The sequence below is a fragment of the Leucoraja erinacea genome, chromosome 28, assembly GCF_028641065.1.
Source record: "Leucoraja erinacea ecotype New England chromosome 28, Leri_hhj_1, whole genome shotgun sequence".
NCBI lineage: Eukaryota > Metazoa > Chordata > Chondrichthyes > Rajiformes > Rajidae > Leucoraja > Leucoraja erinaceus.
Window position 1 is genome coordinate 16,830,096 of NC_073404.1, and position 18,730 is coordinate 16,848,825.

General features: G+C 43.4%; 1 protein-coding gene across 1 annotated transcript in view; it reads left to right on the forward strand.

Annotated features, from left to right (window-relative positions):
- Nucleotides 1-18,730, forward strand: part of LOC129710702 (ras-like protein family member 10B) — an 82,907-nt gene that overhangs the window by 35,833 nt on the left and 28,344 nt on the right. Inside the window, exon 3 of the mRNA XM_055657874.1 lies at nt 11,226-11,350. Coding sequence (XP_055513849.1) covers nt 11,226-11,350 — 125 coding nt within the window. The remainder of the gene's footprint in view (nt 1-11,225; nt 11,351-18,730) is intronic.

Here is an 18,730-nt window from a genome sequence, read left to right on the forward strand (position 1 = left end):
TGTTTGTCATCTACATCAATGATTTGGACGAGAACATACAGGGCAAGATTAGCATGTTTGCTGATGATACAAAAGTGGATGGTTTTGCAGCTAGTGGAAATTGTTGTGAAAGATCGCAGCAGTATCTTGATCGATTGACCAGGTGGGCTGAGGAATGGTTGATGGAATTTAATACAGAGAAACGTGAGGTGTTGCATTTTGGAATGTCTATCAAGGGCAGGACCTACACAGTGAATGGTAGCCCCCTGGGGGAGTGTTGGAGAGCAGAGGGATCTAGGAGTGCAGGTGTATGGTTCCTTGAAGATCGAGTCGCAGGTAGATAAGGTGGTCAAAAAGGCTTTTAGCACATTGGCCTTCATCAGTCAGAGAGTATTGAGTATAGAAGTTGGGAAGTCATGTTGCAGTTGTATAAGATGTTGGTGAGACCGCATTTGGAGGATTGTGTTCTGGGCACCATGTTATAAGAAAGATATTGTCAAGCTTGAAAGGGTTCAGAGAAGATTTGCAAGGTTGCTGCCAGGACTAAAGGGTCTGAGCTATAGGGAGAGGTTGAGTAGGCTGGGTCTCTATTCCTTGGAGAGCGGGAGGAGTGATCATGAGAAGAATAGATCGGGTAGATGCACAGAATCTCTTGTCCAGAGTAGGGGAATCGAGGACAGAGGTTCAAGGCGAAGGGTAAAAGATTTAATAGGAATCTGAGGGGTAACTTATTCACACAAAGGGTGGTGGGTGTATGAAACAGGCTGTCAGAGGAGGTAGTTGAGGCTGAGACTATACCAACATTTATGAAACAGTTAGACATGTACATGGATAGGACAGGTTTGGAGGGATATGGACCACGCGCTGGCAGGTGAGACTCGTGTAGCTGGGACATGTTGGCCAATGTGGACAAGTTGGGCCGAAGAGCCTGTTTCCACACTATCACTATGACGCTATGAATCCATGTACCTATCTAAATGTTTCTCAAATGTTGAAAGAGTACCTGAGAGATAGGTATCTCCTCCAGCCACACGTTTCATCACACAAGGACTTGATCACATGGAGGCAGTTTCCACTCTGATGAAACCGAATGTAACTCACACACTCACACATTTAATACAAGTTCCAACATGGGGCATGGGCATCTCTGTCCTGCACCAGCACGGATTATAACAGATGTGGATACCCGATACACAAATTGAGGCCCAATTGACGGCCATGTCTCTTCCGTTACAAAATGCACATCGTTTCACAGGTCCTTCTCTGTGGAGTAATTTGGATGGCCAAAGTTCCTGGAAAATTCAAAGTATCGACTCCTCTAGCCTCAGACTCTGTCTCACTCCCCAGTAACTTTCAGCAATCTTAATGTCGTACTTGTTCACAAGCTGACCTTCAGATTGCATACCAAGATCTTGATGAAGACTCGCAGTTTTCGGAACGGTATCATTCTCAGTCCCCAACATATCTGCTGCCGAAATATTGCTATTACCAGCAGCCAACGTAACACGGTTATTTCCAGCAGCCAAAATAACACGGTTATTACTAGCAGCCGAAATATGACCATTATTACTAGATACTGTGGTACCCCTGTTCCTACCAGCTACTGCAATGCCACTGTTATTATTAGCTAATCTAATACTACAATTATTACCATATCAATAGTATCATTATTACCAGCTGCTGAAATCCCATAGTTATTACCAGCTGTTGATGCCCTGCTGTTTCTGCCTGTGGCTGAATTGCTGTGATTATTATCTGCTGCTCAATTACAGCCTTTATTTCTTCTTGATTTGTCTATTCCAGTACATTTCTGCCCAGATTCCCTCATTCTTATATTTATTTATTTATTTTAGCAAGGTCTCCCAAATGCTCCTCTGAAACGATGGCCTGTTGGGCTGCTATAGTTGGTCTCGAGTCACATTGAGGCCAAACTAGCTCACCACAGATTTCCTCTTTAAAGGACATGGTGTCAACATGTAAACATTAAAAAACTCATCAACTATGCCCAACAGCACACTTTGGTTTCTGGCCAAAATACAACTTAATTTTAGAATTCTCGCCCCTTACATTCAATTCCCTCCATGTCTTCCCGCCACCCTATCTCTAATCCTTTCCAATCTCACTATGAAATCAACACTCCTCTTACATATGCCAGCTCATAATACTTTATTGTAGTTGCTACACCCTCAGTGGCTGAGTCTTAAAGTTGCAGAGACATACAGCATGGAAACAGGCCTTTTGGCCAACCAATTCTCCATTAGCTGTGGTATTCCTTTCAAACATGGAGGTGCTATCAGTTGCTGTGATCATCACACACAACTACACACACAACTACACACACACACACACATGCGCACTCACACATGCGCACACACACGCCCACACACACATGAACACACACATGCGCACACACACACACACATGCGCACACACATGCACACGCACACACACATGGCTAGTCACTGCCCTGTCACTCTGCTATTGACTGAGATCTGAGGTTGAACCGTAGACCTTCAGGCCTCTGCATGTTATTTCTGTAGCCCACAGTCTCTGAGCCACGACTAACCTGGCAAGCTAGTATTTGTATTAATGAAAGTGGCTCAGAACCCAGCCATGCTGAGGCTGTTTCAGCCCCCTGCTTTCCTGTCACCCACTGGAGAGGCTCTTCCATGTGACAGAGGTGGAGAGTGAAGGCAGAGCGAAAATCTAAACCTGCGTTGCTGCACTTCATACTTCTGTGGATGTATTGCACCTGCAGATCACAAAGTGAGATGCCCGCCAACTTCAATCAGACAAATTGCACTGTGGATTCAATCATGAATGAATCCTATCCGATATTAGATAGTAAACAAACCCCAAACCAACAGTGTATACACTGCCACAAAATCACAGCACCGTATTCTTGAATGCGTCTTATATTCTCCACCGCAGCTGTGCTTATCAATGCAATCACAAGGAGTATAAAAGGGGCAGCTGGAAATATTTGATTTGTTTCTGCCAATATTTGCATGAGTGCAGATTAATTTAAAACTTATTATTCGATTGGAGTCATAGTGCAGTTCTATTATTATGTCAAAGGGGGATGTTTCAAGCACTGTGTAGAATTAAAATCATTCTGATTATGTATTATCTTTCTATTATATACCTTTTCTGCATTTTAATCAGTGCCATCAGACTGAAAATTTGCACAAAGCTCTTGGAACATGAAACTATTATAATCAACTCGGACTATGAAAGAGTCTGTGCCGTGAGATGATACCTATACAACTCCAGTCTCCTTCCATTACCTGTCCTCAAAGGGATTTGGGCCTTGCAGTATTTTGAATTCAGCTATTTATTTATAATGGCATCTTTGCTGAAAGGGTAATGAGAAAATGTAAAAACGAAAATTGTATAGAATTCAAATGAAGAAAGCATGAATTGACAGCAGTCAACGTGAGTTGTGAGGAAGGGAGCTGAGAGTGAGCACTGTCCATTCAAGCCTCTGGCAGGCAAAGCCACGCCTTAAAATGGCTTTACCTTTCCATGAATCCCACACCAGAGTTTTAAGGTCAGACGCTTGGTGGGAATACACACTAGATTGATCATTGCAGGGAGGAAACTAGGAAGCATGTCAAGTCTTGATGTGTGAGAAAGAACTGCAGATGCTTGTTTTAATCAAAGGTAGACACAATATGCTGGAGTAAGAGCGGATGAGGCATAATCTGTGGAGAGAAGGAATGGATGACGTTTGGGGTCGAGACCTGAAGAAGGGTCTCGACCTGAAACATCGCCCATTCGTTCTCTCCAGAGATGCGGCCTCAACCGCTGTGTCCAGTCTTGATATGTTGGGTTCTGAGCAGTGCATTGGAGTCAAAACTGAATTCACTCCTTCAGTGCTTTGTTCTGCTATATTTTTTCCTATATTTAGCCTACATGCCAACTGCCTCGGGCTGAATATTGCTGATGCAGAAAATCCTTCATAGGATTTTTGTTTTTCAGTTGAGTGCAAAAGCCTGCGGTGCAGATCGCTGGATAATGGAAGAGGACCTTTGAGGGTGGTGTCCAAAGTCTATTCCAGCAGAGACGGCCTCGTCACAAGACAAAGTGAATGCAACAGGACACTGAATTCCTCTCATTGACTGCCCACATATACAATTGATGACATGACATTACATCAGGGGGTTGTTGTTGGAAACATGATTTATTTTAGGGCCACGTAACTAAAAGTTACTTACGTTCAAGTTGGAACATGACAGTGGCCATTTTGGGCTGTATTTGAGTTTAGTTTAGAGATACAGCACGAAACAGGCCTTTCGTCCCACCGGGTACACACCGGCCAGCGATCCTTACATATTAACACCAGGGACGATTTACACTGATACCAAGCCAATTTCCCTGCATACCTGCACATCTTTGGGGTGTGGGAGCAAACCAAAGGTCTCGGAGAAAACCCATGCAGGTCACGGGGAGAACGGACAAACTCCGTACAGACAACACCAGGAGTCGGGATCGAACCCGGGCCTCCAGTGCTGCAAGCGCTGTAAGGCAGCAACTCTACCGCTGCACCCTGCCACCCAGAAGTTACTCTGCAGACGTTTTACTGGATGTCACAAATCACAATTGCATGAGCGGCGGAGTTTCCTTATCATTGCGGCATAATTCCCGATGCAATGCAATCACTTTGAGGTAATTCTGGGAAGCTGGAAAACATTTTTCACCCCGGTCCCTGGACACTCCGTGAGTAACCATACTTTCAAAGAGATCTCCCAAAACCGATTTGGCATTTAGACTCTAACCAAGTAGATCTGCTTTAATCTTTTCAGCCTCTCCTTTCCCCTTGGAATCCACCCCGAAACCCTCTTTACCTTGGTTCTGAGAAACCTGTCCCCCTACCTCTTCCACTGGCAGGACTTCCCTGGGCCTCCTTTTGCTACCAGTCTATCTCTGGTTTTGATCGTACTCTCCCATTGCCATGTGGATTCAGCAGCTGAACACAGTGCATCTCATGGGACCAGCCGCACAGACTGAATACCCAGCTAAATCCTGCAATACTGAGGGTGTCAGCTGTGTTCAAATCAAGAACGGGGTGGAAGGTTGCAACCTGCCCTAACCCTAACCCTGACCCTAACCCTGTTTCGACTAATGCAATCAACTCGACGTGCGCAAACGGAAGATCAAATAGAACAAGTTGTCCAACAACTTTAGGCTGTGCACGCCACATGAAAGAAGAAGAAGAAATCAAGAACCTTACATTGGCAATCGGAGCTTGCAAATAGCAAGGAATCACATCCCCAGAGATCTTTAATCACAACGATGGAATCACACCCGTAGCCTCTCACACACACACACACCAAACTACCCTTTGAAAAATAAGATGGGTCATTCACTCCCTTGTGCTGGCAACATATCCAGAGTTAGCAGCTGGTATCTTAGCACAAGAATGGAGTGGAGATATCAGTGGTTAGAGAGCTGTGTCTCAAGGAATGATTTAACCACAGGGATGAGCTCTTGGTTTTCTGTTGGTTCTGTTTCCCATGCTCTCTCTAAACCTACTGGGTTCACTGTAAAATCTATACTGGTGATGGAAAATAAACTAAATGTGCCGATTGGAGTATTAATAGGAATAACAAGGAGTATAAAAGGGGCAGCTGGAAATATTTGATTTGTTTCTGCCAATATTTGCATGATGAACTGAGAAATCTGCTAGACTGTCACCAAAATACCCAAGGGTGCAGGATTATTGGAGTTTTACCCTGTTATGCAGATAAGAAAGCTCTACAACTTCAGAATGCTGAGTTCCAGCCCTGTGACCTCTGCAGTAGGACTGAGGCCTGTCAGGACTATACAGGGATTAACAACTGATATCCAAGACACCTCTGAGAAACATACAGAACCAGGATCATAACCATATTAACAGATATTCGAATTATTTTTTCAGCATTTTGATTGCTACTGATGAAAGTGTCACCAGGAGAAAAGGTTGTTAATTGGCACTCTAGGGATGAAGGATCAATGCATAATGAAGGGGCTGGTCCTGGCAGGAATTAACTGTTGCAGCTTTAGTTGAAATTCCATTCCTGCACCAGGTTCCACCGGCGTTTCTGTGACCAGGAACGAGACTCGCAAAAGCTTGCAGCCGTCCTAATGCTAGGGTCAGGGATGTTTCTGAGCGTCTGCAAGGGCTTGAGATTGGTCACATAATCCAATACCCATGGCACGAGTAGAAAAAATGAAGAGCTCCCGTTGAATGAGTTGAAGGAGCCTGGTGTAGGAAGGAACTGCAGATGCTGGTTTATACCGAAGATGGACACAAAAACTGGGGTAACTCAGCGGGACAGGCAGCATCTCTGGGGAATAGGAATGGGTGATGTTTCAGATCGAGACCCTTCTTCAGGCAGGTACCAGATTAAGGAGCAGGACCACTATGTTTGTAATCTCAGGTTTACTCCCGATGCCAAACCTGAGCCTAAGTATAGGAGTTGGAGGATGGACCAGATAAATGTGTGACTAAAGAAATGGCGTAGAAAATGGGGGCTTTAGATTTTTCCATTGGGAAGGTTTCTGGAGTCGGTGGGACTTATCCAAGTAGGACAGGTTGCACCTCAACTAACATAGGTCCAATATCTTTGCTGGGGTGTTGAGGCTGTAAATTTATTTAGTTGAAGAGTGGGGCACAGATTAGGTGCACACTTCAGGATAAGATTCAATGCGATATGTGGAAGAAAAGATATGGACATGATATGGTAGATTGGAATATTAAATCATATCTATTTTAATGCAAGCAGCATGAGTGGAAAGGCATATTAATTTAGAACATTGATCGATTGATGGGAATGTGATATTGTTGCAATTGCTGAGACAGGGTGGTTCTAGATCCTGATTGCTGCTGAGAAGAAGCTGTCTTGAACCAGGTGGTAACATTTCTCAGACTCCTGTACCTTCTTCCTGATGATAGAAGCAAGATGAGAGCGTTGCCAGGGTGTTTGGGTCTTTGATGATATTTCTCGCTCGATGCCGAAAAGATCAAGGGCGTAATGGTTGATGTGAAAGGGGAAGTCGAGAGACTACATGAAGGTTTTTATTGCTAGATCGATGATGGAGAGAGCTGTTTCAAATTCCTTGACATAAACATCTTGGATGATCTATCCTGAGCCCAGCACATAAACGTAACCATGAAGGAAGTGTGCCAGTGTCTCTACTTTCTTAGATGTTGAAAGAGATTTGGTATGTCACTGAATACTTCTACAGATCCATTGAATACTTCTACAGCATCCTGACTGGTTGCATCATGGCCTGGTATGTAAATTCCAACACACACAACAATGCAAGTTGCTGCAATGAGTGGTGGAGTCAGCCGGGTCCATCATGGGCACAGCCCTCCCAACCATTGAAAGCACCTACATGAAATACTGCCTCATGAAGCCAGCAACAAGGATCCCCACCATGAAGGCCATGTCTTCCAGTTATTACCAGTGGGCGGGAAGTGCAGAAGCTTGAAGTCCCACACCACAAGGTTCAGGGACAGCTATTTTCCTGCAACTATCAGGTTGTTAAACTGACCCGCAGAACCATCATCTCACCTCGGCAATGGAACACAATGGACTATTGTCTGCACTACCATGGATTTAAAACATTTCTGACCTGGTAATTTCTTTCCCTATTCCCACACGGTGAAGTCCAAAATAAATAAGGAGAGGACCCAGCAAAGAGTAACAGAATTTGCCTACAATTCATGACATACCATAGGCGATGCATAATTATTGGTTAGTTTAGTTTAGTTTTGTTTCTTATTGTTGTCACATGTACCAAGCTACAGTGAGAAGAATCATTTTGCATGTTATCCAAGTCAATTATACAATACATACGTACACCAGGTAGTGAAAAAGAGATAGGAAACTGCAAATTATAGTGTTAAAGCTACATAGAAAATGCAAATTTAAAAAAGTGCAAGGACTGCAACGAGGTAGGTTGGGAGATGCAGATTCATCCTTGGCATATGAGAGATCCGTTCAAGAGTCTGTTAACAATGGGGAAGAAGCTGTTCATTAATTTTCTGTACATGATTTAAAGCATTTATATATATATATTACCTGATGGAACAGGGGAGACGAGGGAATGACTGGGGTGTGAGTGCTCCCCAGAATGTAGAATGTAGTCGATGGTTGGAGGGTTCGTTTGCATGATGGACTGTGCTGCAGCCACAACTCTGCAATGTCTTGGACAGAGCTGTTGCCAAGCCAAATTGATGCATCCAGATTGGATGCTTTCTGACAGTCATTGTAAATTATGCAATGTAGGAAACAAAACAGGCACTATGCAGACGTCAGGCCTACAATAAACCAGTGCAATAAACCAGCTTTCTTGCCATTGTTTAAAGGAGCAGCATTATGACAGACAGATGGTGTTGGTAAATATCATGCAGGCTTAAACCGTCTGATGAGGTCTCTGTCTAGCATCCATCCAAAGTTAATTACGCAGTGCAGATAGGTGGTAATATTTCAATTTTACGCACCGTGGATACCAGAATAAGTAATTTTCCTGAGGCAGTGTAATTAATCTTGTGCAAAGCACAAAGTGCTAGAGGCTCAGCAGATCAGGCTGCATCTGTAGAGGGAATAGATAAACGAGAAGCAGGGGCAGGATAAAGCAGGCAAACGATACCGACAAAGACAGGCAATGTTCTTGTTTAGTTTAGAGATAGTTTAGAGATACAGTGCAGAAACAGGCCTTTCGGCCCACCAGGTATGTGCCGACCAGCGATCCCTGCATATTAACACTATCCTGCACACACTAGGGACAAGTTTTACATTTACCAATTAACCTCCAAACCTGCACGTCCTTGGATTGCGGGAAGAAACCGAAGATCTCGGAGAAAACCAATGTAGGTCACGGGGAGAACGTACAAACTCCATACAGACAGTAACCGTAGTCGGGATCAAATCCGGGTCTCCAGCGCTGCAAACACTACCACTGCACCACCATGCCACCCTTATTTGATAGCTGGTAAATGGGTTGGAGAGGGGGGTGAAGGGGGGAGTCTTGATTGGCAGGTGGTTTGAGTAAGTGAAAGGCTAGAGGGGACAAAAGGGGACAAAAGAGTGAACGAGGAGGAGAGGAACGAAATGTAAAGCTAGAGAGAGGAATATGGGTGGAATGGGACAGGGGAGACAGCGGACAGTACAAGTTTGCAGATTACACCAACATTTCAAAGTATACAGTGCGATCTAGATCAGCTATAGAAATGGACAGTAAAATGGTAGATGGACTTGAATCCAAGCAAGTATGAAGTGTTGCACTTTACGATGTCAAATGTAACGGAAAAGTATACAGTTTATGGCATGAGTCTTAACAGCATTAATGTACAGAGGGATCTTGGTGTCCAGGTTCATAGCTCTCTGAAAGTAGCAGTTGATAGAGTGGTAAAGAAGGCATATGGTATGCTTGCGTTCATAGGTCAGGGCACTGAGCATAATAGTCAAGAAGTCATATTGAAGCTTTTAGGGCTTTGGTTATGCCACATTTGGAATATCGTCTGCAGTTCTGGTCGCCCCATTACTGGAGGGATGTGAATGCTTTGGAGAGGGTGCAAAAGAGATTTACCAGAATATTACATGAATTAGAGGTATTAGCTGTAAGGGGAGGTTGGACAAATGTGGATTATTTACTCTGCAACATCAGAGGTTGAGGGGGAGACCTGATAGAAATATATATAAAATTACGAGAGGCATTGATAACATAGACCAAGGAACCAATTGTTGACTTCGGGAAGGGAAAACCGAGACTCCATGAACTTGTCTTCATTGACGGACAATGGCGGCAGAGTCCTGGCCGTGCAATCTCTGAAGATCTGTCCTGGGCCCAGCAAATTGATGTAGTTACAAAGAAAGCTCATCAACAACTCTACCCTGTATCTGTCTGTACACAGTGGACGGCTTGATTGTAATCACGCATAGTCTTTCCGCTGACTGGATAGAACGCAACAAAAAAGCTTTCCGCTGTCCTCGGTACACATGACAATAAACAAAACTAACTAACCAACTGATCCATTCAGATGTTTGAGGAGATCCAGTATATCACTTCTGTAGGTGAACAGTCAAGAGCATACTGACTGGCAGCATCACAGCTTGGTTTGGTAACTCGAATGCTTAAGAAGGCCGCAGAAAATAATTATGAAAGAATTTGCTGGGGCAAATAATGCCTCCATTAGCTTCAACTAAGTCTGAAATTAGATGACTCAGTTGAAGGAGACTGGCAAATGGTGTCATTTTTTCAAGGATGAGTTGTTTTAATCTGGAATGCCCTGCCAAAAAAGGAGGTGGAGGCAGATTTAATAATAACCTTCAAAGTAAATTGAATGTATGCTTTGGCTGTTCAAATGGTGTGTGATACAGTGTACATGTACATGTCCTTCCAGCCCACCGAGTCTGTACATACCATCAAGCATCATTCCTACATCAATTTCATTCCAACATCCCACAGAAGGGGTGGTACGGTGGCACAGCGGTAGACTTGCTGCCTTACAGCGCTTGCGGCATCAGAGATCTGGGTTTGATCCCAACTACGGGTACTGTCTGTCCGGAATTTGTGCATTATCCCCGTAACCGTGTGGGTTTTCTCCAAGATTTTCGGTTTCCTCTCACTCTCCAAAGACGTGCAAGTTTGTTGGTTAATTAACTTGGCGTAGGTGTGAATTGTCCCCAGTGTGTGTTGGATAGTGTTAACGTGCGGGGATCGCTGGTCGGTGCGGACTCGGTGAGCTGAAGGGTCTGTTTCCGTACTGTATCTGTAGACTAAACTAAACTAAACTAAAGTAAACTAAATAAAGTGGAGATAGTGCAGAGTTAATGGGTGGTCAATGGACTTTGAGGGTCTGTTGAGGTGCGTGAGAAAGATAATGAGATACTTCCACCTTGCTTTGGTCTCTTTCAAGGGCACATCTGAATGCAATTAAAATAGCCTTAACCCCAACTGTCCATTCATTACTGAATATATTGCTTGGCCTCTCTCTGACCATCTTTGCATTCATTTAAGATTATTTTGTGGGACATTTTGTACCATCATACCATCAGGGAATGATGTATGTTAAGTTCCATTTTAATGGTTCAGACTGCTTATTGTAGATGGATAGCCGAGGTTGAAGAATGGTTTCGACCCGAAACATTGCCTATTTCCTTCGCTCCATAGATGCTGCTGCACCCGCTGAATTTCTCCAGCATTTTTGTGTACCAGCCATGGATTAATTCTGACTTTCCCGTCAATTGCAGGAATGGGCAGACACGTGTTGTCGTGGACTGCGGAGTGCACACGCCTACATCCTGGTGTATGACATCTGCTGCTTCGACAGCTTCGAATATATCAAAACCATTCGGCAACAAATATTGGACACAAGGTAAGAGCATTTAACCTGAGTGAAAAATTAAAGGGAATGATGAAAGAATGGGCTTGTATTCACTGGAATTTAGAAGCATGAGAGGATATCTTATAGAAACTTAATAAAGTCTTAAACGATTGCACTGGCTAGATGCAGGAAAAATGTTCCCAATGTTGGTGGAGTCCAGAACCAGAGATCACAGTTTAAGAATAAGGGGTAGGCCATTTAGGACTGAGTTGAGAAAAAACCTTTTCACCCAGAAAGATGTGAATCTGTGGAATTCTCTGCCACAGAAGGCAGTGGAGGCCGATTCACTGGATGCATTCAAAAGAGAGTTAGATAGAGCACTTAGGGCTAGTGAAATCAAGGGATATGAGGAAAAGACAGGAACGGGGTACTGATAGTGGATGATCAGCCATGATCACATTGAATGGCGGTGATGGCTCGAAAGGCCGAATGGCCTACTCCTGCACCTATTGTCTAAGTTGTTTTGCATGCTGCAGCAAATCATTCCATACAAGAGTGCAATGAAACCATGCTTGAGTACAACAGTGAGTGCAAAAAGTGAAAGGAGACAGAGTGTGGAATGCAGTGTTACAGCTGTGGAGAAAGTGCAGTTTAAAGAACTGAATCACTGAAGCACACACCTACGGGCAAAAGGCCTTGTTCATGCTCCACACTGTTCTGTGATTTTGAGATTCAGAGTTTTTCCTTTCTCCACTGTATGTCAGCACACATTTATAACAATTGCCCAGTTCTGTCATTTCCCTCATTTCTTGAATCCGCGTCAGGCAGGCTGCCAGCTCCGAGATTTCTGTTGGCATTGATATGATCCCACCAGTCCAATCAGCTCTGCTACATCAGGAACAGGCGGCGTTGGGTTTCGTTTTGAGACCTCCGAATAACATGAAAACATTTTGGAAAGATTCCAGGAAAAGCGAATTCCAATGATCAAGCCATATTCTCAGTTCAAAGGACAACTTCTTGCTGCACACAAGAGATGCAGCGGCTGTTGAGCACTGATGTGGAACTGCCTGGAACCCTGCTATTATAAGAGCTGTTGCACCAGAGCAGCACATGCTTCACTGTGCAAAGGTTGTGTTTAGTTTAGTTACGGGAAAAAGCATGGAAATAGATCCTTCGGCCCCACCGAGTCCACGCTGACTATTGAACCCGTTCAGACTGGTTCTATGTTATCCCACTTTTTCATCCACTCCCTACACAGTTGGAACAATTTACAGAGGCCAATGAACCTACAAACATGCACGTCTTTGGGATGTCGGAGGAAACCAGCGCAACCGGAAGAAGCCCACGCGGTCACAGGGAGAATGTGCAAACTCCACACAGACAGCACCCAGGGTCTGGAATTAACCCATGTCTCTGGCAGTGTGAGGCAGCAGCTCTACCTACTGCGCCACCCTTACATCCCTTGGACTGTACTGCATCATTAGGAGTGTTGGCTATCTCAATGTCCTTAGCAAATAGGCTAATTCTGCAAAGTTTTGTGACATGTGTAGTTAATTGTACAAGGCTGTAGAATTAACTGTAGAGATACATTCATATGATTCAACTAGCAGGAAAGAGATTCAGATGATTGCTTTAAGCAGCAATTACATTTGTATTTATATTGTTCTTTTCACGACCACAGGATTTCCCAAAGCACCTCAAAGCAATGAGGTCCTTTTGAGCCATGGTGACTGCTTTAAGGGATGAATTGTAACAGGCTAATCTCTGCACAGCAGGTTCCGAATCACTGCAATAAAATTAATGGGAAGATCACCTGTTATGATTTACGTTTTTTTTTAAACCACAAATTTGATCAAATCGGGGGAGGAATTCTCCTGAGATTCTTAAAGTATTGTCATAAGATCTTTTACTATATTTGAAAGAATAGACAGGCTTTGGTTTAATCCCACATTTGAGAGTCAGCACCTATATGGGTGCAGGGTTCTCTCAGTCCTGAACAGGGATGGATATGGAGCCATGCCTTTGGAGTGATATTTGAACCATGACTATGTGACTCTAGTTTCCTTGGTATTAAATCCATGATTTATTCAACTTTGTACTTGTCCACTGTATATGTTATAACCATATATAACCATATAACAATTACAGCATGGAAACAGGCCATCTCGACCCTTCTAGTCCGTGCCGAACACGTATTCTCCCCTAGTCCCATATACCTGCGCTCAGACCATATCCCTCCATTCCTTTCCCGTCCATATAACTATCCAATTTATTTTTAAATGATAAAATGGAACCTGCCTCCACCACCTTCACTGGAAGCTCATTCCACACAGCCACCACTCTCTGATTAAAGAAGTTCCCCCTCATGTTACCCCTAAACTTCTGTCCCTTAATTCTCAAGTCATGTCCCCTTGTTTGAATCTTCCCTACTCTCAGTGGGAAAAGCGTATCCACGTCAATTCTGTCTATCCCTCTCATCATTTTAAAGACCTCTATCAAGTCCCCCCTTAACCTTCTGCGTTCCAAAGAATAAAGCCCTAACTTGTTCAACCTTTCTCTGTAACTTAGTTGCTGAAACCCAGGCAACATTCTGGTAAATCTCCCCTGTACTCTCTCTATTTTGTTGACATCCTTCCTATAATCAGGCGACTAAAATTGTACACCATACTCCAGAATTGGCCTCACCAATGCCTTGTACAATTTTAACATTACATCCCAGCTTCTATACTCAATGCTCTGATTTATAAAGGCCAGCACACCAAAAGCTTTCTTTACCACCCTATCTACATGGGATTCCACTTTCAGGGAACTGTGCACAGTTATTCCCAGATCCCTCTGTTCACCTGCATTCTTCAATTCCCTACCATTTACCATGTACGTCCTATTTTGATTTGTCCTGCCAAGATGTAGCACCTCACACTTATCAGCATTAAACTCCATCTGCCATCTTTCAGCCCACTCTTCCAACTGGCATAAATCTCTCTGTAGACTTTGAAAATCTACTTCATTATCCACAACCCCACCTATCTTAGTATCATCTGCATACTTACTAATCCAATTTACCACACCATCATCCAGATCATTGATGTACATGACAAACAACAGTGGACCCAACACAGATCCCTGTGGCACCCCACTAGTCACTGGCCTCCAACCTGACAAACAACCATCCACCATTACTCTCTGGCATCTCCCATTCAGCCACTGTTGAATCCATCTTGCTACTCCACCATTAATACCCAACAATTGAACCTTCTTAACCAACCTTCCGTGAGGAACCTTGTCAAAGGCCTTACTGAAGTCCATATATACAACATCCACTGCTTTACCCTCATCAATTTCCCGAGTAACCTCTTCAAAAAATTCAAGAAGATTAGTCAAACATGACCTTCCAGGCACAAATCACATATATATATGTTATATAAATCCATGTTGACTGTTCCTAATCAGACCCTGTTTATCCAGATGCTATATATATTATCTCTAAGTATCCTTTCCATTAATTTGCCCACCACTGACGTCAAACTAACAGATCTATAATTGCTAGGTTTACTCTTAGACCCCTTTTTAAACAATGGAACAACATGCGCTGAACGCCAATCCTCCGGCACTATTCCCGTTTCTAATGACATTTGAAATATTTGTAGCCCCTGCTATTTCTACACTAACTTCCCTCAATGTCCTAGGGAATATCCTGTCCGGACCTGGAGACATCCACTTTTATATTTCTCAAAAGTGTCAGTACTTCCTCTTCTTTGAATCTCATAGTTTCCATAGCTACTCTACTTGTTTCCCTTACCTCATATAATTCAATATCCTTCTCCTTGTTGAATACCGAAGAAAAGAAATTGTTCAGTATCTCCCCCATCTCTTTTGGCTCTGCAGATAGCTGTCCACTCTGACTCTCTAATGGACCAATTTTATCCCTCGTTATCCTTTTGCTATTAATATAGCTGTAGAAACCTTTTGGATTTACTTTCACCTTACTTGCCAAAGCAACCTCATATCTTCTTTTAGCTTTTCTAATTTCTTTCTTAAGATTCAAGCACCTCAAGCACCTCATTTACTCCTTGCTGCCTATAATTATTGTAGATCTCTCTCTTTTTCTGAACTAAGTGTCCAATTTCCCTTTATGGGTTCGTTTTTTTTAGTGCTCTGATATCTGATTACTTCTGTAGTGCTGTGATGTCTGGCTGGGTTTTGTGGTACCCTTAGCAACAGACCATGAAGCCCCACGGCGAAGGCCTCAACAGAGACACTTGAATTTGTAAATTAGAAACCATAGTTCACACAGCATGGAAACAGCACATCACACACCTGCCATTCCACATGTACTAAAGTATCTATGCACGGAAGGAGCTAAACCTCTCCAAACCTGCTTCACGTTTGACCTCATAACCAACAAACATCCCATCAACTTGGCCTAGACTTGAACACTTCGCTCAATTAACAAAGTCAAAAACCAAAATAAAACTGACAATGCTGTAAATGTAACATAAATGCAGACCAACAGGGAATACCTAGCAAACAACAATTGTAGAGAAAAAAACAGTTAACATTTTGGATTGGGGCCGTTCAATTTTAAAGGATAATTGCCGTACATATTTCTGATGAAGGGGCGCCAATCTAAAACATCCTCAAGGTATGTCAACCTTCAATGTAAACCATGAACTGTTTCTCTTCCCATTGATTCTGCATGCCCCCTGAGTATTTCCAACAATGTTTCTATCTCAAAGGGACGTCACTGTTACCAGCAACAGGCAATTAAATTCCATTGGATAAACATACAAAACTGAAATCAACTTAAGAAGGGTTAACAGAAGTTTCATTGAAACATTGCAGTTTGTTTCATTGAGAAATGAAACTGTTGATCAAATCTGTTTCCAGAAGGCTTTCTCCTCTTGTAAAAATGTGAATTTATATTTGGAAATTGACTATTGTGTTTATGGCTGGTGTTTCCTTGATAAACAACGGATTTGATAGCCTTTCATCTGTAATTCCCATGCCTCATTCATACGAGTTTCAGCACAACCGCAGAGATATCCCTGAGGCACTCCAGAGAATATTAATGTTCTGTTTATCTGTAAGGGACCATTGCATTAATGTTCAGACGGTTACTGGAGTTTACAGTCATGGGACACATCTCCAGAATGGACATAGCAGGAGGGAGCTGGAAGATGGTGGGCGAATGTTTAGCCACATTGGCAATCTAGTTTTCAGCTTTTGAGTCCTACAACATGGAACCAGGCCCTTCGGCCCACCAGATCCATACTAACCCTTAAGCACCAGTTTATACCTCATACCTATTCCATTCTTATCAACGTCTTCCCCAGATCTTCCATTGGTGAAAGGCCTGGATAGACTGGATGTGGAGAGGATGTTGCCACTAGTGGGAGAGTCTTGGACCAGAGGTCATAGCCTCAGAATAAAAGGATTTTCCCTTGGGAAGGAGATAAGGAGGAATTCCTTTTGTCAGAGAATGTTGATTCTGTAGATTTCTTTGCACAGAAGGCTGTGACATGGATATTTTTAAGGCAGAAATACATATATTCTTGATTAGTATGGGTGTCAGGGGTTATGGGGAGAAGGCCCATAATGGGGTTAAGAGGGAAAGGGAGATCAGCCATGATTGAGTGATGGAGTAGACTTGATGGGCTGAATGGCCTAATTCTGCTCCTATCATTTATGAACATGAGATTTGCAGCGGCCAGTAAATTTACTAGCCTACACATCTATGGAATGTGAGAGAAACCTCTGGAGACTTTGCGCCCCACACAAGGTTTCCGTGCGGTTCCCGGAGGTTCCCGGAGGTTTTTGTCAGTCTCCCTACCTGCTTCCACTACCTACAAACTCAGACAACCACCTGCAACCTCCGGGAACCGCACTGAAACCTTGGGTGGGGCGCAAAGTCTCCAGAGGTTTCCGTTCAGGTTTCCTAAGTGGGACAGGGGCATAATGCTACTCAGCCTCATCCCACCTTCCAGTAGCTACTGTCACCCTGAAAGTCACGCACTTCAAGTTTGCTAACTATATACAGTAAATGTAGTCACAGTCTCTCTTGAACAGGCCCCATCATCCTCCTTTCCCCTTTATTCCGTACATAGAACAGTACAACATAAGAACAGACCCTGAGGCCCCCAATGTCTGTGCCCACCATGATGTCAATGTAAACTGAACCTATACCTGGACACCATCTGTATCTCACTATTCTCTGCATGTTCAGGTATCTGCCTAAATGCCTCTTAAACGTTATTGATTGTATCTGCTTCCACCATGTTCCCTGGCAGTACATTGTAGGCACATCTCTGTAACGTCTCTGTGTCGGTCTCTGTATCAAGAGTGCTTTGCACATCTCCTTTTGACTTTCCCTCTCTCACCTCAAAGCCCTCTATTATTTTCCTTTTCCACCTGTGAAAAAAGACTGTCTATATACCTTTTAAATCCATGAGCTCTCCTTCTTGACCCCTTCCATTCAATTTCTCTAAGTAACTATCCAATTTTCATTCTAAAGGCATAGAGTGAATTTGTATCCACGGCTCTCTTAGGCAGTGTGTTCCAACTCTAACCATTTTTTTGTACAAAACAAAAGTATTCCTCGTCCCTTTGGTGACTTTCTCAATCACTTAAAATCATTGGCCCTTCGGTTCTCCCATCTTCAATGTTTTAAACACCCCTATCAAATATCTTGATCACTGCTCGAAGGAGAAACTGCAGCATCTCCAGTCTATTCACGTAATGTAGGGATAGTGTTTCCGCTGGTTGGGATTTTTGGAACCAGAGAGATCACAGTCTCAAACTAAGGGGTTAGCCATTCATGACAGAGAAGAGAAGAAATGTTCTTGTCTCTGGAAGGCGACTCCAGAGGGAAGAAATGTTCCCTCTGGAACGCGACTCCGGACTGGCAAAGCTGCCACAGCCAGACATAAAAACAATTTTTATCCACGAGTGGTTGCTCTACTCAACAGCCAAATATCTGTAATCTCCCTTTGATCTAGTATTTTGTTGGTTCACATGCTTGATCAATGGTGTTTTATCATTAATGTTTTATTATTATTAATGTTTAGTGTTTTCTGAGTCATTCGTAACTGTCACTGTATGTCATGTTGTTACTTGTGGGTGGAGCACCAAGGCAAATTCCTTGTACAGGTGCACAACCTTTATCCGAAAGCCTTGGGACCAGACACTTGTCGGATTTCGGACATTTTCGGATTTCAGAATGGAAGATTTTTAGCGTAGATTAGGTAGGTAGCGCGGGCGGCTTGAAAAGTCTGGAGCTGCTGCCTCCTCCCGGGTGACCGGGAGAATCATTGCATAAATGTTAGTCAGTTAGTTTGGAGGGATTTTATGTGGTGGTGGTGGAGTCGGGGTGAAGGGGGAAACTTTAATTCTTAGTCCCCTACCTGGTCGGCGACTCCCAACCTCGCGGAGCTG